The sequence below is a fragment of the Clinocottus analis genome, unplaced genomic scaffold (assembly GCF_023055335.1).
Source record: "Clinocottus analis isolate CAN_PGR_092001 unplaced genomic scaffold, fCliAna1.0.p SCAF_22, whole genome shotgun sequence".
NCBI classification, from domain to species: Eukaryota; Metazoa; Chordata; class Actinopteri; order Perciformes; family Cottidae; genus Clinocottus; species Clinocottus analis.
In genome coordinates, this window is record NW_027175954.1 from 5,183,215 (window position 1) to 5,208,757 (window position 25,543).

The following is a 25,543-nucleotide window of genomic DNA, read 5'->3' on the forward strand; positions in this document are numbered from 1 at the left end:
TCCTCCTCCCTCTTCTTCCTCCTCTCTCGTCGCATCCTGTGCTCTCATCTCTCCTCATCCTCCGCCCTCCTCCGGCTCTTGCCCCCCCCCCCCCCCCCACACACACACACCCTCCTCCCCCCTCATGGTGACTGTGCGGTGTGTTCCGGAGGCACATGCTCTGGCTTTGAGCCAATTCAGTCAGCTATTTTTCTGTCGTCTTTTATTTGTATGTGGGGGGGAAGAGGAGGAGAGGGAGGAGGAGAGGGAGACGACGACACTCTCAAGGTCGAGCCAGGCATCATGACTTTTCACTGACCACCACGCAGCAACCAGCGGTGTTTTAACCCGACTCGTCTCCGCCCGGCTGCTCCACCACCACCACCACCACCACTTCTTCCAGTCCTCTCCAGGGGAAACTCCCAGCACCTGCCGACGCCTCTCGCGCCACATGACCGTCTTAAAGGTGAGTTTACTTCAGGCGGAACTCCTGCCGCGTGTCGGCGGTCGCTTGTCACGTTGCAGACGTTTCGCTTCTGCAGCGCCGCTGTGTGAAAGGGACTGAGCTGCCGAGAGTCCGGCAGTTTTATTTCGGGTTTTCTTCCGTGCAGCTCTGCCACGCGGCTCCACAGCCTCCTGCGAGGGACCGGGACACACACACACACACGCACACACAACACGACTCCCATTGCATGCGCGCGTGCGTTCAAGGTGTTTGAGCTGATTGTGTTGCGTCTTCAGTGGGTTAAAACCTTTCAGACTCTGAAGAGAAGTTTTACACTGGTTCACGTTTCCAAATGATCTTCAGATGAATTTGGTCAATGTTGAATGGAGCTAAAGATTATTTGGTCGCGCCTACAAAACGCCAGAAAACTGGAGGAAAAAAGCTCACAGCCTCAGAGTTTAATCTGCAACTGTCTTATTATATAATAACAACAATCCATCACCGAAATATGTCCAGTTTAATATCTTCTAGACACTGATGAGTACCAAATACTCACATAGTCGTGACACTTAAAACTGTCACTTGCTGTTTATTTTCATGTTTATTTTACAAATGTATCAATTCATTGTTTCAGCTCTAAATACAATCATCTTATTCCTTATTTTTTTTGGAGGAAGTATAATATTGTGTTTAATCTATATATATATATATATATATATATACATATATATACATATATATATGTATATATATATGTATATATATATGTATATATATATATATATGTATATATATATATGTATATATATATGTATATATGTATATATATATATATGTATATATATATGTATATATGTATATATATATGTATATATATATATATATATATGTGTATATATATATGTATATATAAAATATGTCAATATGTACAGCATTGTACAAACTAATAGCCTTGAGAAGTGTTGATTAATGATTACTTTTAAATTACTTTATTAATTGACAGATTAATTTAATAATCATTTCAACTAAAAAACTTTTTAAAACATTTTTATTTAAAGGGTCCTTGAAGTTTCCCCACTTCTCAAATTCAGTAACCAGAATATTGTATTTGTTTTCAGGGGTACAACGAACTATGTAAAGATTATTGATTATTCGACTGAGAGAAAAGTTAATCCCAAGAATACTCCATAGTTGATGAATGTTTCATTCCACATTCAGGTGTTTTAATAAAACAAATGATCTAAATGACCTAACACAGTTAAAGTTGTTAGTTGCAGCATCCTGATTCAAATGTGCCATCAGCAACAGCTTCTTCAAATATATCGAAATGACACTGTTTCGTCCACATCCAGTGAAGGTCATTTCCATTTCTGCAGCTCATCATCACAACAAGTGAAATCTATTATTCTGGCTCTGTGGGTGGTTGTACTCGGTCCGGCCACCAGGCCAAACAGATGGTTTGGAGCCATTGTTTTTGCTCATTTTTGTCTGGATGAACGTAAACAAACTTGAGACAAAGGAAAAAACAGTTTGAGAGCTCTGTGTTTAATGACCCGGGTGTAATGGTCACCACACGTTGAAACAGTGGGAGAAATTTAGGATTTAGTCCCAACTGGCTCTTCTCGGGTGGCGTCACTTCCCACAGGGGCGGGACAAGTGCCGCTTGTTTGGCCTCGAGTCGCTTTAACATGGGTCAGGCCAATAATTCAATATGAATGTTATTTCATATGTCCCATATCTTGCTATATGTTGATATTGGAAACTATTATAATAATGTATAATGTGCCGCTCACTTCTCTGCCCCAGCTCATTAACAGTTGGGTCAGTTACACGTTGGCTTGTGCGGACATGTTTTGGAAGATGATTTATGCAAAGACCTGTGAGGTTGTTTTCCTGCGGTGTGATGCGAGCATGTAGACTCTCAACAAGACAACGCAGCGGTATAACAAAGCGACCTGCGTGTGGTGATGTGACATCACCAGCTCTTTATTCACAAAACCCGAGTGACATTTTCAGGCAGAAATGTGCTGACTTTTAGTGTGACACTCTGTGAGTCATGAGTTGAGTTGTCATGCCAGCTCTACTGTGTAAGTAGGTCTGCCATAACTGCAAACTGCTGCCAAAATTAGCTTCAGACTAATGAGTTTGCATCACATCTTCACTTGTGGGAAACAGAAAACTCCAGCAATCGAAAATAAACCTCACCAGCAGAACAACACATCTTCACGGCCTTGAACAGATGTTTAATGAGGAGTTTGTGGCATTTAAAGACACTATACTCCTTTTCTATTTTATTCTTTGTCTCTCAGGAGATCTGTTGTGCGCTTTCATTTTGTGCCATAAAACGGCTTTTTATCTCTGGCATATATCACAGAGGCTGTGAACACATACCTGAGATTCTCCCTCTTTTGCCCAACATGTGACTTGTGCCGTTTGCTATTCGCTCAGAAGCAGAGGCTCCATTGCATTTCTACTAAGTTATTTACTGATCACCGTGTACTCTATCTCACCCACGTTGCGGACAGCAACTAGAGTTGAGTTCAGGTTTCTGAGGTGGTTCACAAATAGTTACATGTGTCAAAGTCCTACCTGCTGTAATTGCTGCTGTGAATCGAAGGCGTGCTTTTAAACAAACATGCCCTTAAGTCTGAGGGCCTTATTGGCCTCTTTGGCTGTTGTGTAATATAGTTATTGGCAAATAACAGAAGGTATAAGCTGTATTCGTTGTGCCTTTTATTACCTCCAATGCCGGTTGATATTTACTCTTAAAATTGCACGCAAGTGTAGAGTTTTTACTCTTATGGGGAAATTAGACAAAATGAGCTGGACTTGTAGCTCTGTATAGCGTCTGTTTATTTTCTATTGATAAATGGGATTTGAGGTTAATAGGCCAAGATGAATGAGACGCTCTTTAAGTCCTCATTGATATGGTAATTTTTTCAATCCACATTTCCTTGACTTCTGGGCACAGACCGCCTACTGATGATGATCATGTGAAATGGTAGAAAGCTTTGGAGTCGCTTTAGGTGAGATTGTTTTGTCAAGGTCCAGGAATTAACTTTAAATCTGTTGGTCAGAAAAAGCACATCATTATACTGCATGGCCTTGGATATTGCCAATTTTTATAAACAAACAATTAATGTAGAAAATAGTTAAGAGTCAAAGGCATTGGCTGATGAGAGATGCGGTTCAGCAGTGTTTGGCGTGCAGAATGTGTTGAGTTTGTGGCATTTGATGGGTCATCGGTTGTGTTCCTCTACACTGAGGTAAAGAAACCAATAAAAGGGTGGTACTTTAAGTCTTTATGTAATGTGTGTGCGCGTGTGTGTGTGTGTGTGTGTGTACGCACACAGTAGCATAAATACAAAACCAAATGGTAATAACCTGGAGCTTTATAATCAATATACAGGAAGTCAGCGACTCATCATTGTTTCAGTATGATCATTAGTCTTTAGATAAATCAAAAGTATATCCATCTTTTGAGATGCTGCAACAAGAGAATATTTGACATTTTTAGGCCTAGCTGTCTTGATCCAAACGGATCAACGCAAATGTTGGGCGGTTCACCACTTAAGTCGAGCCTAAAATATCTCAACAACTATCTGATTTATTTTGTAATATTATTTGCAAAGATTCCAGGAGGATGACGCCGACTGAATCAGGTGATCTCCTCGGCTGTACTTTTGTGTTTGCTAATTAGCAATTGTTAGCATGCTGAGCTAAAATGGCAACCATTGTAAATCAATCAGGATAGCATTGTAGTTGTGAGTGTGTTAACATGCTGACATTAGCATTGGCTCAAAGCCCCCGGCCTCACAGAACATGACTATCCGTATAAAGCAGATTTAAATGACTTGTTTTGTCCAGCTAACCCACATAGATTAAATGACAACAATAGAAAGAAGATTTGAGCAGCTGGAACAAACTAATTGATTATTTAACTGTAATCGCAAAACAAAAGTGTGGACTTGTGTCTCCTTGCAGCAACTAAATCTGTGTGTGTGTGTGTGTGTGTGTGTGTGTGTGTGTGTGTGTGTGTGTGTGTGTGCGTGCAATGTGTTCCCATTTGCCTTCCTACTGGATTATATCACTGCTTTGGTAACTAGTTCTAAGCAGCCTTAAGGTGCATGAGATCACCTCACTTGTCCTCTGTTACTTCACTACCAAGAGTCAAACCACACGTTGTGCCCTGAGGTGGTGGAGAACCTGACGTTGCCACTAAATGCCTCATACATGACTATACATCCAGGACAAAGCCCCCAGGAGCCGCCTGTCTCCGACTCCTCCACCACCAGCACCACCAGCACCACCACTCCCCTTGTGGTTCTCTGCACTCCGAACCAAGTGAGGGCCTGCCTCTCTGCCCTGCAGGCCGAGGTGACTTCATGTTGTTTGTGCCCAAGCTGTCAGGGAAACATGTTGAACAATACGTAACATTTATGATTTTGTCTTCACAAACCATTAGAATATGAATGTTTTTATTGCGTTCTTTGAATTGCAGTTGAGTAATTCAACTTTGCTGAACAATGACCGCTTTAGCAAAATTACGCCATGACGATTAACACTGGTAACACTACGAACACAGGTTTACTTTACCCCCCGTGAGCCTGTGGTCATACTACTAGGGGCAACATCAAGTCTTCTTTATGGCTGCAAATACAGATTATTTCCACTGCTGATTATTCTGCCAAGTATTGTTGTGATCATTCATTTATAAAAAAAATCTACAATAAGAAACTCTGATTTCTCTTATTCATGTGAAAGCCTATTTCCTCCAGTAAAAGAAAACAATTATGACATACAAAGTTATAATTCTTAGATATAAAGTAGAAATTATTAAAATAAATAAGCCAGCGGCTCTTACTATCTCATAATTTTGACTTTCTATCTAATACTTTGTTTCTTTTACTGGTGGAAATGGGCTTCCATAGTTTCACGTCTTTACCCTCTTTTAAAAACTGAATTGTGCACCAAGATACAAGTCTGATCTGCATCATTCAAATGGAGCTGATTCATCATCTTTGTTGTAATCTTCAAAACTGCAGGGATGATTTTTGATGATACATTTTAATATTCACTTGATGCACTCAAGGCAGCAATCACACTGATTCAAGCAAAACTGCCATATTTGAGTGCTCGGGCTTTAGGAAACAATCTGCTGGTGGATGTTGAGGATGATTGCTGTACTCGCCCTGACAATGGTTTAGGAAGTCCTAAAATGCTCTTATGTAACCGCATAGTGCACGTGACCACAGAACCTCTCAGTGCTATTGTCACGAAACGGAAAGACCACCAGCCGACCCCTCGCTAAACCAGCTCCTGCTGCTATGTGTCTTTACATTTACACAGCAACGTTACATCCCTTTTGAAACGGTTTGTAAAAAGACAAGTTTGTATTTCCAGTCTTCTCTTGACATCGGTACTCAGATCAGTAGTGGCAGGTTGTCCTGCACGTTTCTGACATGACAGCTGTCCGGCTGTTTGAGGATTATCTGCTGCCACGTGGGGCAAACATGGAGGGGATTACTTGGAGAGGGAGAGAGAGAAAGAAATCTCGCTCTCTTGTACCAGTTTTTTAAGGCTGCTGTGACTGTGAAGGCCAAAGGAAAGAGGAAAACTCAGCGCTTCATTAGGAGAGAGAGACAATTAAACTGTCAATAATCTGATGCTGCTGGTTAAAAAATGTTCTGAAGCCACTTGTGTCCAAACTTCCTGAGGGTCTGTTTTCCAAAAACATAATTAAAAACATTTTTTTTAAAAAGATATCTAACCCAATTATTTAACGGGAACTGTTTGCTACATTAATGCGGCTGTAAATGGTCTTTTATAGAAAAAATATTTTTTTGTGTAAATTAAAAATATTACTAAGTTACGTCCATACGGAGATATATTACACGTGAAAAAACATTTGATTTCAGTTTTGTATAGATGAAGTGAGAACAGTTATGTCATTTCTGGCAACCGTCTTACATTGGATTGGGATGGGTATAAAATATTTCAGCAATTTGTCAACAATTAACAATTATGGAAATGCGTTCTTAACAGCAGTGGGTGTTCGTTAAAGATCTTCTCGGTTTTTCAAAAATCACCAGCTATTTGTTTTTGAATGATAATACAGGCAAGAAAATCCCTCACCTTTCTGCGAAATTCGCCGTTTTGAAACCAAAATAGGTGACCTTTGTGAATCGTGTAGATTTGATGATTTTTTTTTTAGGAGGGGAGAGGGGGGCGGGGGGATTTATATTCAGTGAAGTGCAAACAGATGTGCGTGCCAGAAGGAAGCGCGAGTACATGGTAATATAATATTTCATGGTATATCTAAGTTAAGTTACCCTGAAGCTCTGTTGACATAGACTTAGCAAACGTTAGCTACAGCTTGATGAATTGACTCATTGAACACACCAGGAGAGAACGCGACGTTAGCCAGCTAGCTAACGCTCCGGTGGAAAGTTATTAGCTAACGCTTCCGTTAATGAGGAGGTAGATTTTGAGGTGAGGGGACTAAGGTGACCAGACGTCCGGATTTAGGCAGGACAGTCCGGGTCTTCAACGCCCTGTGCAGCGTCCGGCGCAGCCTCAAGTCGGACGCGTATTTGTCCTCCTTTTTGGAGCCGCGCGACCGCGCCAGCGTTTCTGAGATTGGACTCTGAGCCGCGAAGAAAAGTTAATGTGGTCATCTTCTTCAAGAGGACATCTTTGATGTGACGCGTCGAGTCTTGGCCAATCAGCGTTAAGATGTCTCCAGCGGCCGTTTCTCAATACGCGATCTTCTCTGTAAAAGTGCCGCATGACATTAGAAAGCTTCGCTTAGCGTTCAGAATCCGTTGGAATTGCATCCAGTTTGTATATTACTTTCTGTCGCCTGCGACAGGTTCCGTACTAAGGGTTAACTAATATTATAAGATTAGAACAGTGGGGGATTTTATGATTATTATTATATATATATATATATATATATATATATATATATATATATATATATATATATATATATATATATATTGCAAACCTCTGTTGAGCTCTGAGTGGTTCCTTTTTCTGATCAAATCGTTTTTTGCTCTAATTGTGATGATGCACATCAGCAGCTAACGGATGTATTTATTTAAGCTGCACTTTCTGTGTTTGTTCTCCTGTTGTTTCAGTCAGGGGATCTTCATCGTGAAGCAGATGGGTCAGCAGAGTCTGATTCATTATTCATGAAGAGAAGTTGATGGCCTCTTTTGTGTTTGTGTGTGTGTGTGTGTGTGTGTGTGTTATTGATTCCGCAGCACTAAAGTAGTCCTAATGGTTGTACCTCATGAGAAATGCTGTCGGCGCAAATGTATGTTTGCTCCCTGACAAGTAATGTGTACATTTGTTTATTGGACTCGACAGAAGCAGCTAAATGAAGGCCTCAATCTAAATGCACAAGATCCCTAATATTATGTGCAAGTTATTGCAGCTCATATTGTAAAATAGAGATATGAATTTTGAATCCACCACTGGCGCAGATTGAGATATATTGAGAAGAAATGTTGCACAGACATTCATGATCCCCAGAGGGTGAAGCCTTATGTTTTTGGCCAACTTTTCATTAGCTTGTGTTAGCATTTAGCTCCCGTCCGACCGAACTGCTAACAACTCTCTACAGTCAGATCTTCCTACATGTCAAAGTGCAAGTTCATGAAGTTTTTTGTGATTGTACACTCCTCAAAGTATTCTTATTTTGACGTCATATACTCCTTGGTTTGAGATTTCACAGATAAAAGACTTAACATGAGCACGACAGCGAGCTGCTCCTTCTGTGTACCGAGTATCACAACGCGTTAATGCAGTTAGCTCGTCTGTGATCTTATTAGCGTTGGCCTCCCTCAGCCGGGTAGCGCGGCGTGCACCGCTGCAGCACGCCGTCTGTGTATTGTTTATAGATGGAGGCCATGCCTATATAAAGGCCAGCTAATCCCCTTGAGTCACAGAAAGTGAAACTCACCTTGACTACAGTTACTATGGTAGTGATGAATGACCTTGGCTGGTGAGGCTCACTGACGTGAATTCATTTAAGTGATCGGGATTCCTGTGACTTCTTTGGTCCGCTCTAAGGAACAAGCTCATCCCTTTGCTGAATAATTAATCATCCATCAGCCTATTTGTCATTTAATATTTATTAGAAATGGTACATTCTGCAATAAAATGCATCTCTTTAACATATCAAATCCTTGAGCAACACATCTTGAGCTAATTTTAGAACTTCAAACCTAATTTTGTGCTGTTGCACCCCCCCCCCCACCTCTCCTTCCCTTTTCTCTTTGATGCTGAATATTTTTAATTGTCAGGATCTCTGGCTGCGGAGGCCACTGGCTGTCTGCAGAGCAGCTTGGCTTAGTTGTAATTAATACTAGATAACAGAAACCCTCTGGAGGCTCCGACGTGAGACACACTCTTGCCTCGATGCTACGATGTGACGTGACCCATGATTATAATGACCTCATATGATGTGTGTGTGTGTGTTGAGGGGGCGGATTTCCTTTTTCATTTAAGTAGTCTTCAATTTATTAATAAATCAGCGCCACATTCAGTTATGGCTTCTTTTTAGTTTGTTTTCTGTTCTGTCGAATGAACAGACATGGAAACATGTATTTGCTCCAATTGCTCCAAAACAAATCAACAAAAGGAAAGTACTTGAAATGCTGCCTGGGGTTTAACTGTGTTTGGTGCTCTCCCTGACTGTGATTTAATCATGTATGTGTTCTTTGCAACACAACCCTCTCAGACCCTCTTACTGTAAGCCAATAAAGGAATTGATCTGGTTTCCAGCTCGTCAAACCCAGCCTGCTGTAGCTGTACTCCAGGAAGCCAGACGTTTGTGTGTTTGTCTGCAAGATTCCAGTCTATGTTCCTACAATCAGCAAAGTACGTCTAAATGATTCAATATATGACCGATACAAACTTCCATGTGAGTGTTGATCTTTAAAAGTGAATAAAATGCAGTTTTCCCGATGAGATTACTGGCTGTACACACTGTCTTTCACAGGTAGTGAGGCTGTGATATCTCTGAATGGAAACAGCTGGGTTATTGCAGATATTTGGAGTGAATCAGATCTGAAAGAACGAGGTGCGCTGCACGGACACGCTAACATATGACTCATGTTACGCTCAAGTTATCCTGAGGTGAGATCACTATTACACCCTGTACTTTAGTGGTCAATGTGATGAAATGGGGCTTTTATTTTGAAACTACAGACATCAACAGCACATTTTTTAAAAATGACCGATACTGATTGCCTTATCAAATACTTTGTTGGGCACCTAATTTCCTGTTGGCTGATTGCGTCTCCTTTTTCTCAACGAGGCTCATCTTTTTGTTCGTCTACCTGGAAACAAACAAAGATATGACTGTGATTGTATCACATTCTTTACCTGTTGAGACACATCAGTAGATTATGAAGTCAAACTTGATCATTCATGTTGTTTCTTTATTTTGTGACCTTTTTTTTTATTTTCTGAGCTTGTTCTCACAGTTGGTTTGTTTCTTTTTACACTGCAGTTGTGTAATTAGAGAATTGGGACTGTAAATGTATGCAACAGTATCTTTTGGTGGGATGAGTACACTTTCTAGAAATTTGATTGAAACGACTGCTTTTTAGAATTTTTTGTTTCTCTTAGGTTTCTTTTGCACAAACTGTGAAACGCAAGTGACAATGAGCAAACATAATGTCTGACAGTACATCCATGTATTTTGTCAACCTTAATGTGAAGATTGATCTGAACAACCAAATCAAAAATAAATGTGTCATTTAGTCTCAATCAACACTGAACACTTTATTGTACAGGATTCATAACTGTAGATGTGGGAGCAGGAAGATGACTTCACAATTTCTAACAGTGCAACCTCTAAAGTAGGAAAATATATTTGTAAAAAAAAATGCATTGAGTTCAACATTCGCTCTTTAAAACCTGAACTTCCATTGTATGATGCCATACTGGAATCTCTAAATCACCTTCAATAACACCAGGAAATGAATATTTGAATGATACTATAATCTATCAAAACGTTTAACGACTACGTATCTTTCTGGGAAGGTGTGGCTCCTCATTTGCAAAGCAACAAAACCAGAGCATACTACATGCAAATGAAAGATTAATTGAAAAAAACGCTTGAAGCTGCTCTTCTCATGTGCTCAGTACTCACATACTGTAGTAGTGCCATATGAAGTGATGCAAAAAGGTTTTATTTCTAGGAAGGTGTTGCCCCAACCCGTCATTTATTTGCTTGCTGAGTGACTCGTGTAAATTAATCTGTTTTTAAAGGAGGTTCCTGTGTACACTGGATTCAATTATTGACTGCACCTGCTCAGTTAAGTACTTGAATGGGACTATTTGCTCAGTTGGTGCAAACACTTGAGCATTTAAAGCCCACAATGAACAACGTTTAGCTCAAGTGCAGAGCGCCTAAACCTCACTCCAGCAGCTCAAACGGAGACGTGGGATTGCACTTGGCACTGGAACCAGGTGTTTTACAGTCACAACAGAGTCAGTCTGCTAATCAGGAACGACAAAGTGAGGAGGCGAAGGACATTGTGTGTCTGCGGTGTCAAAGGCTCTGGCCTCTTTTCTCACAGCAGCCGGCTATTAGTTTGTCACGGAGTGATCTGTCATTAGCGAGCGAGCCTTTGTGGTTAGAGCTCTTTGGAAAAAGTCACAAGCTTCTGAGACTCATGCTCTGTCCTTATTGATAATGACCACAACGCACAGCAGGGCTGATGGGAACGGGTCGTCTTTTAATGGAGTCGTTTCGTGATTAAATCATGTATCGAGATGTCGTGATACATTACTATTACTATTACTACTACTATGTTGTCACATTTTTCTATCGATGTCTATTTGATGCATTCAATGTTCTTCCCCAAAATATTGTTGTGTCAAACTCCTGCTTTTGATGAGACGAACTCTCCTCAAGTCTTTACCAGTTTGTGTGTCCTCTTTCTTATCATCATTTTGTGACCCTTGGACTTTGTGTATTTGGGGGATGATGTGTTTGTGGCCAGCTCTATCAGCAGTGAACGTGTGTGTGTGTGTGTGTGTGTGTGTGTGTGTGTGTGTGTGTGTGTGTGTGTGTGTGTGTGTGTGTGTGTGTGTGTGTGTGTGTGTGTGTGTGTGTGTGTGTGTGTGTGTGTGTGTGTGTGTGTGTGTGTGTGAGAGAGAGAGTGAGAGAGAGAGAGAGAGAGAGAGATACGTGCATTTCCCCCAGCACCAAGTACAAGTTTAAGCTACAATGTGCATGTTATGAATGTAGACTTTACATATAAAACATCATCTTACTAAATATGATGCAATGCCATAGATTCAAGAACATCTGCAGTCTGAACAGCAGTTAAAATGAGACCATTAATTCACCTTGAGTAATAATTAAACAATATATACAAGACTCTAAAAGGGTCATGCTGCATAATGATGTTGATCTAGCTGATTATATTTCTGTACTTTAATACCTTTTATTTCTGATAAGTCTAATCAAACCACATTGTCAATGTCGTTAACGAGAAATGTGTTGAAATGTTTGTCACAACTATTTAATTTTAAAAAGATATACGATTTTAAATGCATGATTTTCTATTTTGAATGGAGTATTTTACAGTTTAGATCATTTAATGTTTATTTCTAAAAGGCGTACCAATGAGAAAAATCCAGAATAAAACCAGAATTGTTTTTCTTTTTCTCAACCCATAACAAATTGTCATTTAAAAAGCTAGTTAAGCTTAAATATGAGCACCTCACTGACACCTAACTGTCACTTTAGAGCTGGCGTGTGGACATGCACGTTTGTGCAATAGCAACGATTGATCACCCCATTGGCTACACCCCCGTTTGACCGTGTGAAGGCCAGCTTTTTTCAGCTGTTATTGACCCGTTAGCTTCTCTTAGCCTCTCGTGCTAATGTACCATTATATAAGGCTTCGGCTCGACTCGGAGTGATTACCACCGCTGTCCAGCTGAAGCCATTGGCTGACTGAATTTAATAGCAGATGGATATATTGCCGAACCATCCAGGCAATTTCATTTGGAGTGCAGTTTGCACCTTTTTGCTTTTAACCAGAGGTTTTTAACTCGGAGATTGGGTCAACAGATAGGTTGAGGGGGACCGCCAAGGATCCTGACTTTAAGTGTAAATGTCAGTTTCATGTATGTACTAGTGTCGTATGTAAATTATACAGTAAATCAGGATGTTTAAATCTCTAAAACAGCTAATAGTCAGGAGTGCAAAGGAAAATGTGAACTAAAAACTCCATTTTGCCTTTTTATATGGTGGACCGTATGGAGGTGACAGTAAGGATGATGAGCATCAAAGGCTGGGATGTCAGTTTACTCTTTGCTAAAAAACTATCTTCTACTTGGCTGAATAAACGTTAAATAAAAGTTGATCATCAGATTTTCTAAAGATATTTATGAATGTTCATCAGCCTTTCACCCTCGTTGCTGAACAACAAAATGTAATTGTACGACCTCGTGCTGGTAAAATTACATGGCATTGTTGAGCAACAAGGGTGGAGAAAAAGCATGTTTCTTTCCCTTCTCCTGTCTTCTTTTTAAATATCAATTGAGAAATCCTGATTGAGCAAACGCTGTGGAGGCGTCAGGAGAGGGAGTGGTGCTCACGGAGAGAGAGAGAGAGGGAGCGTGATTACCTGCTCACTCTCTTTCTCTCTCTCTCTCTTCCTCCTTGTAGTCACCTCCCTCTCAGGGAGTGTACACACTCCTGCGCTCTCCCCTCCTGCTTGTTCACACACGCAACTCGGCTTCATGCGGCACACACACACACACACACACACACCGTCTCCTCTGACTCTCGGTGTGGACTGTGCACATCAAAGAAGACTGCTCGGACAGTAGTGCAGTGACAGATTTTAGTGTGTACGTGTGTGTGTTGGGGTGTTTGTGTGTGTGTGCGTGTGTGCGAGGGAAAGTGTTCTTGAGGTAAAACCAGACAAGTCATTTTTGGGGTTTTTTTTTTTGTGGCTATAGCAACTTGGAGGCAGACTTTTTTTTCCACTAACTTAAGGAGCCACTGTTTCTTCTTGTGCCAGTGTTGTCCCACTCGACAGGGTGAGTGCTGCTGAACTCCCAGTTTGGCTTTCTCACACCACGTCTTGCTTAATTGCACACTCTTTCTTTCTCTTCCGTGTTGTCTGTCTCTTGATGTGTCCTGCTCTCTCCTGGACCTGCCTCTGCAATTCTGTTATTGATCCTTTACACATTAGTGTGTGCGTGTGTGTGTGTGTGCGTGTGTGTGTGTGTGTGTTCACATTTTTCCCCTGGGATTCCAATTTGGTGTGCATGTGCATGAAGACAGGCTTGAACAAGATGAAACAAAAGTCTGTCTTCTAACCATCTCTTAGCTTTGAATCTGTGCACATTGGAAGAACTTTGTTTTTTTAAACGTTGCCTGCACAGATTTATTTGAGGTATGCTTGTCCTGCACGCCTTTTAGTTTAATTATCCTATTGCTTAAACTCGGACAAGTGCAGCCACTCATTCGCTTCCATGAGTGTGGAAGTGTTTTTTATTTTTTGCTGACGGTTAAAAAAAAAAAACAGACACAAAAGAAATCGTTAATATGGAAGTGAAGCCGTTTCACGACAGTGAAAATGACATCATCATCCACCGTCCCACTCCAGTCATCTCCACCACGACCACAGATGTCTATTTATGTGGCATCCGACCTTCAAAACACTGCCATTCACTGAAATATGCTTTGTGGCTTGAATCCAAGTCTGTTTGAGGTCTTTTCATTAAGCCTTGTATCCCGTTTCTCACGTCAAGGTTTATGAAGCTATGCGTATGCAGAGCTGCTCGTCACAGCAGTGGAAGTGAAGCTCAGAGCTCCAACCTCAAGACTTTTGCAGTATTGACCCAATTGTATGTGTGTGGCATCGGTGTCAGAAGTTGCCATTGAATGCTCGGTCAGATTTTGTGGCTGGTTTTACTTTTTCTTTGATCAGATTTTTGCTCTTTTCTAACTTTGACAAAGTTTTCTATTTCACACTGATGCGATGAGCAGGCTAGCACATTTTGTTTCATGAAAAGTAGAGTTATACATATTTATTTTCCCATCAATGCGCTATTTAAAAAGCTAAGTATGTTTTGGTTTATGTTTTCTTTGCTGTAGAATGCCTTTCTGATCATTTCTCCTTTTTAATTGAATTTGTACTTTTAACTATTGAGTAACATTGTACTTTATTCTCAGTGTTGAGGATGAAGTGTAATCCTCCAGTGTTATTTCTCTTTTTCCCTTATGGGTGCCTGGTTCAAACCTTATTGTGTGTTTTATTGTTTGTGTGAAAGCACTTTGTAATGCTGGTTTCAATTAGTCCTATAAAATCAACTTTATTGTGTTGTTATTTTAACACACAGCCTTACTGTTGCCCAAGGTCTTTGATAGTTTTAGTTTCCGAGTATTGCGTCAGTTCATAGTGACTTTGAGTTGAATCCATGATGTGAATCTTATTGTCTATAGTTTGGAGGTTATTTCATAAAGGTTTAATTTTATGATTATGATATGTTATAATTCTGTTACAGTTAAGGTGTATTCAAGCCTCTACGTCCCGTTAAAATAGTTTAATCAATCAATTAATGTTGTCATTTTATCTTATTTTGTCCTTGAAATATGCTGAAAGAAAAAAAAGAAGCTTCCAGAGAGTCTGATTCGTAATCAATTGATTCTCAAAAACAATCAAATGTCTGTCAATATTGGGAAATACACAATGTTGATCCCACAGCAAGGTTTGTTTTTTCCTCCATTCCCACCCTGGCTAGACTCCTATACATGTTAATCATTACAAATCAGTTGTAAAACCACATTCTGGAATAAAGGGCTATTGTGAGCTAATCTGAGCGTCTGAAGTTGCAATCGTGGATGCCAGGGCTTCCAAAAGTGCTTCGAAACATGACACAATTGTTACACTAAAGGGAAGGATGCGGGCCAATGCACTGGCATGCTTTTGGCAAAGCGAAAGCCGAGATGTTTTGAAGTGTGCTCGGGTTTGTGTGCGTGACTGAGTCACTATCTATTCAAACGGCATGAAAAATTTGCAAGTTTTTTTTATTCGGCATTGTTTTACAACTCATGTGCACGCTGCGTGCATACACAAAGCAAAAAGATTCTCCAGGCCAACATAGTGACACGCTCACACACAGCCTGTCTTATCCTTTCATACTCATTCACACGTGTGCTCTGGAGAAATGAAGCAGCTATTGGATTACCAATGTGGCTGTTATCCTATTACAGGACAGAGGTTGAAAGCTGTCGCCTGTGTATGATAGCAGACCGTCTAAACCGAGGGAAGTGTGTCTCACTCACTCAGGCGCACACAATGAACATGTGGACACACTCGTACATTTAACATGCTGGCACGAGATGTGTTTGCGCCTGCACATTCCCTGTCTTGAATTTCACTTGGAGCGTTTACTAAACATTACATCTACAGATTGAGAAGGCGAGGCTGGTGTGTGCTCGGTTATATGAGTACTGGTGTTTGGGAGTCGGTCCGGGGCTCTGTGGTCTTCATTGTTGGGTCAGGAGAGGGCTGAAACTCCTCGCAGACAATCATTTGGACGTCTTGTTAGGCGATCACTCTGTCTTTGTGTCCAAATTGTCTTCCTGCTCATAGCTTTAGGCCCAACGATGCTTAAGTAACCGATATCTTGACACCAGTAAGTAAACTTTGAACTCCTCCTGCAGCATCAAGCCTTGGCAAGCCACAGAGAGGAGTGGCTGCTAGTGTATGTGTTTTTGAGTTATGATGTCCTTAAAAGACAGCCTGTAGGTGAGCTATAGGTGCATACGTATGCTTTGCACGTCTATATACAAGTACAGACCCACACAAGAACTCAGGCAGAGCAAACCAGATGTACAAAATCTCTTTTTTTAAAAGTCATATCTGTGTTTTCAGTTTAGTTTTACGAGGTTTTTACAGCCCCCTTATTGCGGTTGCTGCTGTGACTCACTGGTCGCGGACTAAAATAGATTTCCCTCTGACAAAAAGAGCTGCATTTCTTTTTATTTTACCAGACATAAAGCCTGTCAAAGAAGCCTTGTGAATAAAACCGTTTTTCTGCTGTCAGTGAAACGTGCCTCGCCGTCTTTTGATCAGCAAGAAGCTGGTGTAAAAATAGCTCAGAGTAGTGTTTTCGTCATCAGTTCTGCGAGACAGGCCGCCCACCAGGCAGCCCTGCTGTGTACCTGCTGCATGACACGGCTGAGAGGAAGCTGGCCTGATTACAACCTGCTTTAGATGTGACAAGATGTCTCAGCTCTCTGCCTGGAAGCCTCTCCCTCTGGTCTTGTAAGCCTCAGCAGTACATGAATGCTGATTAGATCCCCCTAGGTAGCATGTGTATAGCATGTGTACAGCATGAGCTCAATCAGCAAACACTTTGTTTGCCATGCCTTTATGGGTTTCGGCCTCATTTGCATATTAAAGTTGGCAGGTCCGTATACCCAGGGTTTATGTAAAGCAGTATGTGTTCCTGAAAAAAAAAAAATTGATTATTTGATAAGTTGATTGACACAAAATCAAACTGTGTAGTTCATTGTGCCATGGAGCTAAAAAAACAACCATTAATCCTTCATATTTCATATCTTTTCCTCCAGCATCACCACAAGGTTAATATTTGTGGTTTTGGTGGCTTTCTATTCAAGTTGGTGTCATATGTTCATGAATTGTAATATGTCTATGTACTAAATTTGTATCTAGCGCCACCATCAGGTCAAATACTTTATGATCAATTACCTGCTGTACTTTGTTTACTACTCAGAGTACATTTTACACCATGCTGGCGTTTCTTTCAATGTAAACAAACATATTTGTATCCTCCTAACAGGTTAAGTGTATGAATACGGCAGGATGGCCATATGGATGTGACTGATGGTTCTTAGAGGCAGTCAGGGTCTTAAACACCTGAGAGTTTAATAATGCATCTCTTCAGGTAGCGAGGCATTCCAGTGTGACAGCATGAGGCTCTCTGTGGCCTCGGGGTAGAAGGTGAGAAGAGTAAACCGAGACGTGTAGAGTCACACTCTCCACCTGTGCAATTCTGTTACTTTGAGATTCTCCTTCATTTATTTTCCTTCACTCCTTTTTCTCCGTCTGGCAGTTTTATTCCCTGCTCAGCTGCTTTCCAGGCAGCAATCCTGCAAACACACACACACACACACACTCACACAAACACAGTTTGTATCTTGGTTGTATTTATTTAGCCATCACCAGAAAGGCCTGCAGGCAGCCCACATACAACAGGAAAATGATGGCATTGTTTTCAAGGACAGGACTTGTTTTTAGGTGTGATTTCTAAGTGTTTTGTGATGTTGTTTGTGCTGTGCCTCGTGTTGTCTTACTTTACCCTATTTCCATGTACTTCCTGGCTCTCTCTTTGTTGTTGTTTGGGTCCATGTTTTCCATTAACATCTTGTCCATCCACCTCCTGCACCTCTAATTCATAAGTAATGATCATGCAGCAGGCAGGCCGAGTAGCAGAGCAGACATGCCGGCTGGTCAGGCCTCGTCCCAGCGGACCAGAGCCACTTATCTCTCACAATAATGACATATGCATCGGCGAGCTAAAGGAAAGTGGTTAAAAAGAGACTCAGGATTTGGGAAGTCTCCAAAGTTTCCTTCTCCTTATTCATGTTTCATATTTTAATTTTACTCGCAGAGTATTAACACCAGGTTAGACTGTGGCTATTCTGTTTACTTGTACTGACTATTGTTAAATGGAGGAATTACTGTGTCATGCTTGTATTACTGTTGTACCAAACCTTCTGTATAAACAGCTGGCATATACTCAACCAAGACAATAATGATTTGTGATCCATAAATCCCTTAGTAATCTTGCCGAGAGCCTTCACAAAAAAACTTTTGTGTCATTGTTTAGTGCTGATCTATTAATGTCCAAGACTCTCAAATGTTATATTATTCTTTTTTTTTTTTTGTTGACAACTTGGGACCAGTTCCCTGCCCGGTCCAGGTTGCTCATGTTTGGCAAAATTGATCACATCTACAGTTACTTAGAAAGAAATAGGAGTATCCACCCTGCACTCACACCATAACTGTGAGAGATGATTTTCCTTGACTGACCTTCTCTCCTCTCCTCCCTCCCTCCTGTCCTCTTCCCTCAGATGACATGGCGTCCTCAGTACCGCAGCTCCAAGTTTCGCCACGTGTTTGGTAAGGCCGCCACCAAGGAGTGCTGCTATGATGGCGTGCCAATCACGTGCAGCGTCCAGGACAACAACTTCTGTGCAGTTAACCCACGTTTCCTGGCAGTCATCACGGAGTGTGCCGGGGGAGGGGCCTTCCTGGTGCTGTCGCTCCATCATGTGAGTATCTCCATCTCATGGCAGATTTGACAGACCGATGTCAGCTTTTTAAAGGGGCACGCGCACTATTTCTCTCAGGATGCTGGTAATGGATACTGTGATATGTTTTGCTGATATGGACTTTGAAGAGAGACACTTTATCTTGCTACAACTGGGAAAAGGCCTGGCTACAGACCTTTTACACTCTATTTATTTCAGCATTTAAATTTGGTCTGATCTTGTGTACACAGCTTGTGCATTTTGTGTAGTTGGGAGGGGGGGGGGGGGTATTGGTCTGGACATACATTATTTTGAAAGGTGCAGTGGGGAAACACGAGTCAGGCAAACACTTCTTGCATATAAAATGACTTTGCAAACACATAACTTTGCATCCTGTCCACAGCTCACCACTTACAATGCCCCTCAAAAGGTTTTTTTCAATATTGTGAATTCAAGGAGAGGCATCACTAATAACTGGTTAAAACATAATCAACTAACATGAACACAATGTCAGCCAGACTAACAATTAAGTGAAATTAAATGGCAATTCAGATTATAAGGGCTGGAGAAAAGCACTCTGGTCACTGTTTAAATAACATTATAGACTTTTACATCGGCTAAAGAAAAAAATATTTTAGCTTGCTCGTGATCCTTAGTTTATCATAGTTATTATAAAAAGATGGTTAATACTTTTGCCAGTTAGCATACTGCTGAAGGTCAGTTCACATTAGAAGTGATTTAGGATGAGCAAATCTTTTAATTATGGTAAAAAAAAGTAATGTTATTATGTTCATCTGCTGACGGTTCAATACCTCCCATTGTTCCTCTCTTTGCTCCTGCACACACAGCACACCTGGAGAAGACAGCTCTGCTCTCAGATTATATAAATACGTCGTCACTAGTGGAGACAAAACTCAGTCTCTAAATACCGGGAAACCCCCGGCAACGCTTTCACTGTAACCTAAACATTGCATGTGGTCTTTTTTCCTCCTCATTTCTCACTCCCAAACTTCACCTTTTAAATGTGATTAATCACACACTCTCCCAGACGATCATTATGCACATTATCACATCCACTGGTGTTATCAGTAGCAATAGTGAGCCTGAGCCAGACCTCGACACTCGTGTGCTGGTTGAATTTATGGTCTACTGAATATCTGCAGTCCAGAGTCATCCATCAAGCTAAACACCTCTCCCTCCTTTTTCCCTTTCTCCGTCTGTCTCCATCTTTTAAATCGTCTCGGTGAGTTATCACCATCCTCCTGGCATGGGCAGGAACTGCATACGAGCTTAGGAATGACATAACTCATTTTGGGACCCCCCCCCCCCCCCACCCCCCCCCCTCTTCCTCTCCTTACATTGTTTCAAGGTGGTGAAGCGTCTGACACCCTTCACTTCATATTATATAGAGTCTATGTTCACCTCCCGTCCATGTGTGTGCACTCACAGATAAGCTATTGTTCTGTGGAGAAAGTAGTTGACACATTGAACAGAAAAAGCTACGATGTACTCACTTGTGCCTGTGTCAGGTTTCCAGCAAAGCACAGATAATTGTTACATCATTCCCATGTTCCACACACACACATACACACACACACACACGCACAAACACACCTGACCTGCTCAGTAATCTAGCCTGCAGGTGTGAGTGTGTCAGTCGAGGGAATGTTCTGTTCATACAAACAGCACAATTAGCAGCTTGTTGAGGCAGAAAATCTTCAGTCAGACTTTTGCCAAAGGATCATGAAAAACCAGGGCGTGTGTCACAAAGGTTTTGTGTAATTCCAGCTACAGTTTGTCCACATGTTAATGTCCACAGGAGTCAGAGTGCAAGGCATGCAAGGATGCTTTCACCAACCTGCTGAGATTAACCGGACCTGTTCTGTATTTCTTTCCGGCTATCTTTAAAGCTGCTCCAACCGATATTTTTAGTTTAAAGGGGAAGTTTGATTGTATTAGGCAGTTGAAAGGACTTTGGAAATACTACTGTGTATGTGGAAACAGTTGTACAAAGCTAGCTTATGCCATGGTTTAGTCTGCAAACGACAAATCTGAAAATGAAAGCAAAAGAAAATCTCTTGGTTTGGAGAAGTCATTTTACCAGACCTCTTCATGTGTGCTTGAGGCTAGCAGTTTGAGGCTACATTAGCCACTACGAGCATAGTACATCTGAATCTCGACCTGAACTGTAAAGGAAAATATATCTAGTTTTGAGGCATCGAATGCGATCTCTTTTTTTTCTTCTTTTTCAGCAGGTTATCTTAGAGCAATTATGAATTGATGGAGTTTAACAAAGAATGAAATGACAACATGCCATGTGAAGGGGATCGTTCAAAGTGAAACCACAGATAATTTGCATCAGACTCTGATCGCCACAGGGCCCATTAGCCTGTTTTATCTCATTTTTGATGGAAGGTCCCACAGCAAATTAGATCTAACGTGTTAATTAGTGAGCTGTAGAGCTGCTTGTGAACAGATTATGTGACCTTTAAAGAGAGCTAGAGTTACTGCTTCCCTCCGCTTCCAGTCTTTATGCTAAGTTAACTAGCTACATATTTAACGTTAAGAGTCTAGTCAATCTTCTTGGCACTGGCAGTAAAGCAAATTAGCATATTTCCCAAAATATCAATGCACATTTGTTAGTTAATATGATCTGTGGTTTCATTTTTTTCAATTTTTCTGTGTTTTTATATCAGACAGGTAAAGTGGATCCTCACCAACCCCGAATATCGGGCCACAGAGGCAACGTGTTAGACATCAAATGGAATCCCTTCAACGACTACTGCATCGCCTCCTGCTCCGAAGACGCCACGGTTTGTAAACACACACACACACACACACACACACACACACACACACACACACACACACACACACACACAGAAAGTACATTTTCAAAATGGTTTACTGATGTGCTATCATTTTACTGCGTTATGAGCATGTGGCAGCAGGGAGATCATTTTATTGCCTTGCTGTTTAGCCTTTAAGAAGAACTAGAAGTCATTCCACACATTCCTCAGCTCTTACTTGGCAGATAACAAATCCCTGTACACAGAAAGACAAAGGAAGAGTCAACAGGGTTTAAGACTACTTTTGTAAAGTGTGTCATACCTTTTCTCTATTCAGTCGACTGGATTATTTCTGTAATGTCTATTTATGAAGTGTGTGTTTGCAGAGGTGGAGAAAGTATTTAAATTCTTCCCTCAAGTAAAAGAGCTAATACCACACTGTAAAAACATTGTTAAACGCAGGCAGCAAGAGTATGGGTCTGGAACGTGACTCAATGAGAAAGTATCCAATTTCTTACTTATTTTAGTACCTCAGTAAACATTGTTGCAGATAATTTTTCAAGCAATACAGGTGTGCAATGCAGCCCGGAACCAGCTTTGTTTTATCCAACCAACAGTCCAAACCTTAACATGATGAGATAAATATTTAAACATTTCAAAGATATGTTTTAGCATTAAAAATTACTTAATTATGAAAATAGTTGCTCCTTAGTTTTCTGTCAATTGACTAATTGGTTAATGGACTATTGTCTATATGTCCGCTGTACATATCTTATAAGTTCTTTAATTGTTTTGTATCCACAAATCTTTGTCAAAATCTGTAAAGTAACTAGTAACTAAAGCTGTCAAATAGTTCAAGTAAAAAAGTACATTTCCCTCCCTGATTACCTCAAATTTGTACTCAAGCACAAACTCTTTAGTTTCTATTTTAGTTAGATTGTGTGTTTTTTTTCATCTGCTTTCCTGTGTGTGTGTTTACAGGTGAAAGTGTGGGAAATCCCTCCTCATGGTGTGCTGAAGAACATCACATCAGCGTGGAAGGAGCTTCAGGGTCACAGCCGCAGAGTGGGCCTCATTGAGTGGCACCCGACCGCCAACAACATCCTCTTCAGTACGGCCTATGACTACCAGGTAACACACAAACACACACACTAACCCCAACACAGCCACACGCAACTGCCAGACGTGTTATGTGTTACAATGCGGCTAAACAGGTCACAGCAGTACTTGCTCATGTACCATGATAGGGATTGCTCACTATGACAATGCAAGCCTCTGCTTTTTGGATTATCTGTGCACGTCACATGTTCCAAGATTCAGATCATTTTCACTGTTTTAAGAAGAAAGACAAGCAGAGATGTGACCAAGTCAGTCTTTCTCACAAGCATGCAGTCTAATTGAAGAATACTAAGTTGCCCCAAAGTTTGCTTCAAGTACCCAGCTTTTATTAATATAGAGAACTGAGTGAAGTCAAGTCAGAAAAAGAGTCTTAAAACACTTTTCCATAAAATAAAATTAGTGGAATGATTTTTTTGCTGGAAGAAACCTGATTTTTTTCACAAAATGTCCCACATTTCCCACAAAAAGTCGAGGCCAAGCCTCAAGTACAAGACATGAGCCCCCTCCCAACTTTTTGTTTGTTGTTGAATTTGAGTATGCGTGTGTTTACATGTGAGTGTAATGTGAACCTCCAGGTGATGATCTGGAACCTGGACTGTCCTGAGCAGGTGATAAAAAACCCCGTGAGGACAATCAGCCACCACACAGACGTCGTCCTCTCCATGTCGTTCAACACAGAGGGCAGCCTGCTGGCCACCACCTGCAAGGACAGGAAGCTCCGACTCATAGAGCCGCGCTCAGGAAACCTGCTGCAGGTGTGTGTGTCTGTGTCTGTGTGTGTGTGTGTGTGTGTGTGTGTGTGTGTGTGTGTGTGTGTGTGTGTGTGTGTGTGTGTGTGTGTTGTCTTTACTTGTTTTTAGACAATTCTGTAGGTAAATTTGAAATTGCACTAATATCTGTAAATACCTGCATTTGGGGGATATTATAATTATTTATTTATTTAAAAAAGAAAATAGCGCACACCATTTTGAGCTGAACCTTTTTTTTTTTTTTTATTGAAAAATCTGAGTGAAAATCTGTTAATTCCAGATATTTCTTTCATTGAAAATCACTCAAACCTAAAAGCCACAAGCCTTAGATGTCTTGTACAATAGCATTCCAGACAATATTGCATAAGTGGGAGTTCCTGCTTCTTTCCCCAGCCCGGGCCCTCATCCAGCACCACACAGCCAAAACTGACACCTCTGGCCAGAGCCGGCCCCTGGCATAGCTCCACAGACCTGCAGGTCACCCGCCACTGACTCACACACTTTATATATCGGTCCGCAAACTTACGTGAAAGAAAAAGGAAAATTACATCACAGTGCCGTGATGTTGAACTATTATTATTACCCTTTACCTTTCGAGATTGCTGAAAAACTGTATGCATCACATGTTTAGTATGCTTGATTGCTTTGTTCTAAGCCTATTGTGTTTGCAGGAAGCCAACTGCAAGACACACAAAGCCAGCAAGGTGCTGTTCCTGGGTAACCTGAAGATGCTCTTCACATCGGGCACTTCACGTTACAACGACCGACAGTTTGCTCTGTGGGATCAGGTGAGAGCAAATGACCGCTCGGGGAGTATTTTGTGACCGAACCCTGTCACCTCAAAAGTCCCCAGACTCGCTTGTTCTGCGCTTTAATGTACATCACCACGGTCTTAATCATCAGATTGTCAGCTGGATCTGGTTTCAATATGTGAAGGTTTGTTATCAGGTGACTGGAGTTCCACACTTTCGGTCATGTGATGTCACCTGAACCAGCTGCACTCACTGATAAAGACCATGAGATGCTCTGGAGCTCTGAAAAAAGATTAAAGGTGGACCGTTGAGTTTGTATTTCAATATCTTGTTGTATTTGATCAACAATACAGAATGTTTAGTTTACTGGCAGATAATCAGCGAAATCTTTACCACTTTTCAAGTAAAAATACCACCCGATTATTAGATGTTCACACTAGTTGATGGTTTTTCTGCCGAGTGACTAATGGGGTCCTTAACTACAGAAATACATGTAGACAATCCACACAAGAAGAAAATTTCAACAAAATAATCAGAGCAAAGACCCAGGAATAAGAACAATGCCAATAGAAGAGAATTCATAACATTTAATATTTGGTAGAGCGGTCCAGAGTCTAGACGGATTTCCTGTCCCACAACATTAAAACCTCTGAGTAGCAGAGATTCAGGATAAAACACAGTGAGGCTAATACAATGAGGATAATACAGTGCTCAATATGAAGAGCAAACTCTCTCACAAACACAACTCTGCCACCTAGTGGACAAACTGGTGGACTTTAGTGTGTTTTGATGTGTGAGAGTGTATCGTGGGTGGAAGATTATAGCCAAAGCAGGGATTAGGGATTGAGCACACAGTGTTTTTAATTCAGCACTGGAGAGTGCTTTTTATGTAGAAGTGGATTTAAATAATTGAGTGTTTTTGATATGAGGCAACGCTGTCCATGCTGCTGGTGCTGAAGTGTTTGTTTTTGATCCCGCTGTGTGTTTGTAGGACGATCTGTCTGTGCCTTTGTCACAAGAGAACCTGGATGGTTCGTCAGGAGTCCTCTTTCCTTTCTACGACCCCGACACACACATGCTCTACCTTGCTGGGAAGGTGGGTCTCTTAAAGCAACAAGAAAGTCTTTATTCTCTAATTAATTTGAATATTACTGTGACCAAGTCTTCTCTTGTCTCTGTCAGGGTGATGGAAATATGAGGTACTATGAGATCAGTTCAGAAAAACCATATATCTACTTTCTAACAGAGTACCGCTCAAACCTACCTCAGAAAGGAATGGGTAAGAAATACAAACACACACACACTCAGACTATTTGAGATGTAACAATTTACTGACTTACATGTGTCTAAAATGTGTGGAAACTGCCTTCTAGCCGTAT

At 41.0% G+C, this 25,543-nt stretch overlaps 1 protein-coding gene across 9 annotated transcripts in view; it reads left to right on the plus strand.

The window, feature by feature from the left end:
• The first annotated feature begins 222 nt into the window (after nucleotides 1-222).
• coro2aa (coronin 2Aa) overlaps nucleotides 223-25,543 on the plus strand; it is a 30,453-nt gene continuing 5,132 nt past the window's right edge. The window contains exons 1-11 of one of the 9 annotated variants that reach the window (XM_068589033.1): nucleotides 6,693-6,718; nucleotides 7,567-7,595; nucleotides 9,218-9,356; nucleotides 9,435-9,571; nucleotides 18,576-18,776; nucleotides 21,452-21,568; nucleotides 22,526-22,675; nucleotides 23,239-23,418; nucleotides 24,084-24,200; nucleotides 25,156-25,260; nucleotides 25,347-25,443. In XM_068589033.1, coding sequence (XP_068445134.1) covers nucleotides 9,548-9,571; nucleotides 18,576-18,776; nucleotides 21,452-21,568; nucleotides 22,526-22,675; nucleotides 23,239-23,418; nucleotides 24,084-24,200; nucleotides 25,156-25,260; nucleotides 25,347-25,443 — 991 coding nt within the window. In that variant the 5' untranslated portion in view covers nucleotides 6,693-6,718; nucleotides 7,567-7,595; nucleotides 9,218-9,356; nucleotides 9,435-9,547. Of the gene's footprint in view, nucleotides 446-6,648; nucleotides 6,719-7,566; nucleotides 7,596-9,217; nucleotides 9,357-9,434; nucleotides 9,572-13,481; nucleotides 13,505-18,575; nucleotides 18,777-21,451; nucleotides 21,569-22,525; nucleotides 22,676-23,238; nucleotides 23,419-24,083; nucleotides 24,201-25,155; nucleotides 25,261-25,346; nucleotides 25,444-25,543 lie in introns of those variants that run through there. The other 8 variants (XM_068589035.1, XM_068589034.1, XM_068589031.1 and 5 more) reach the window with 8 other exon arrangements.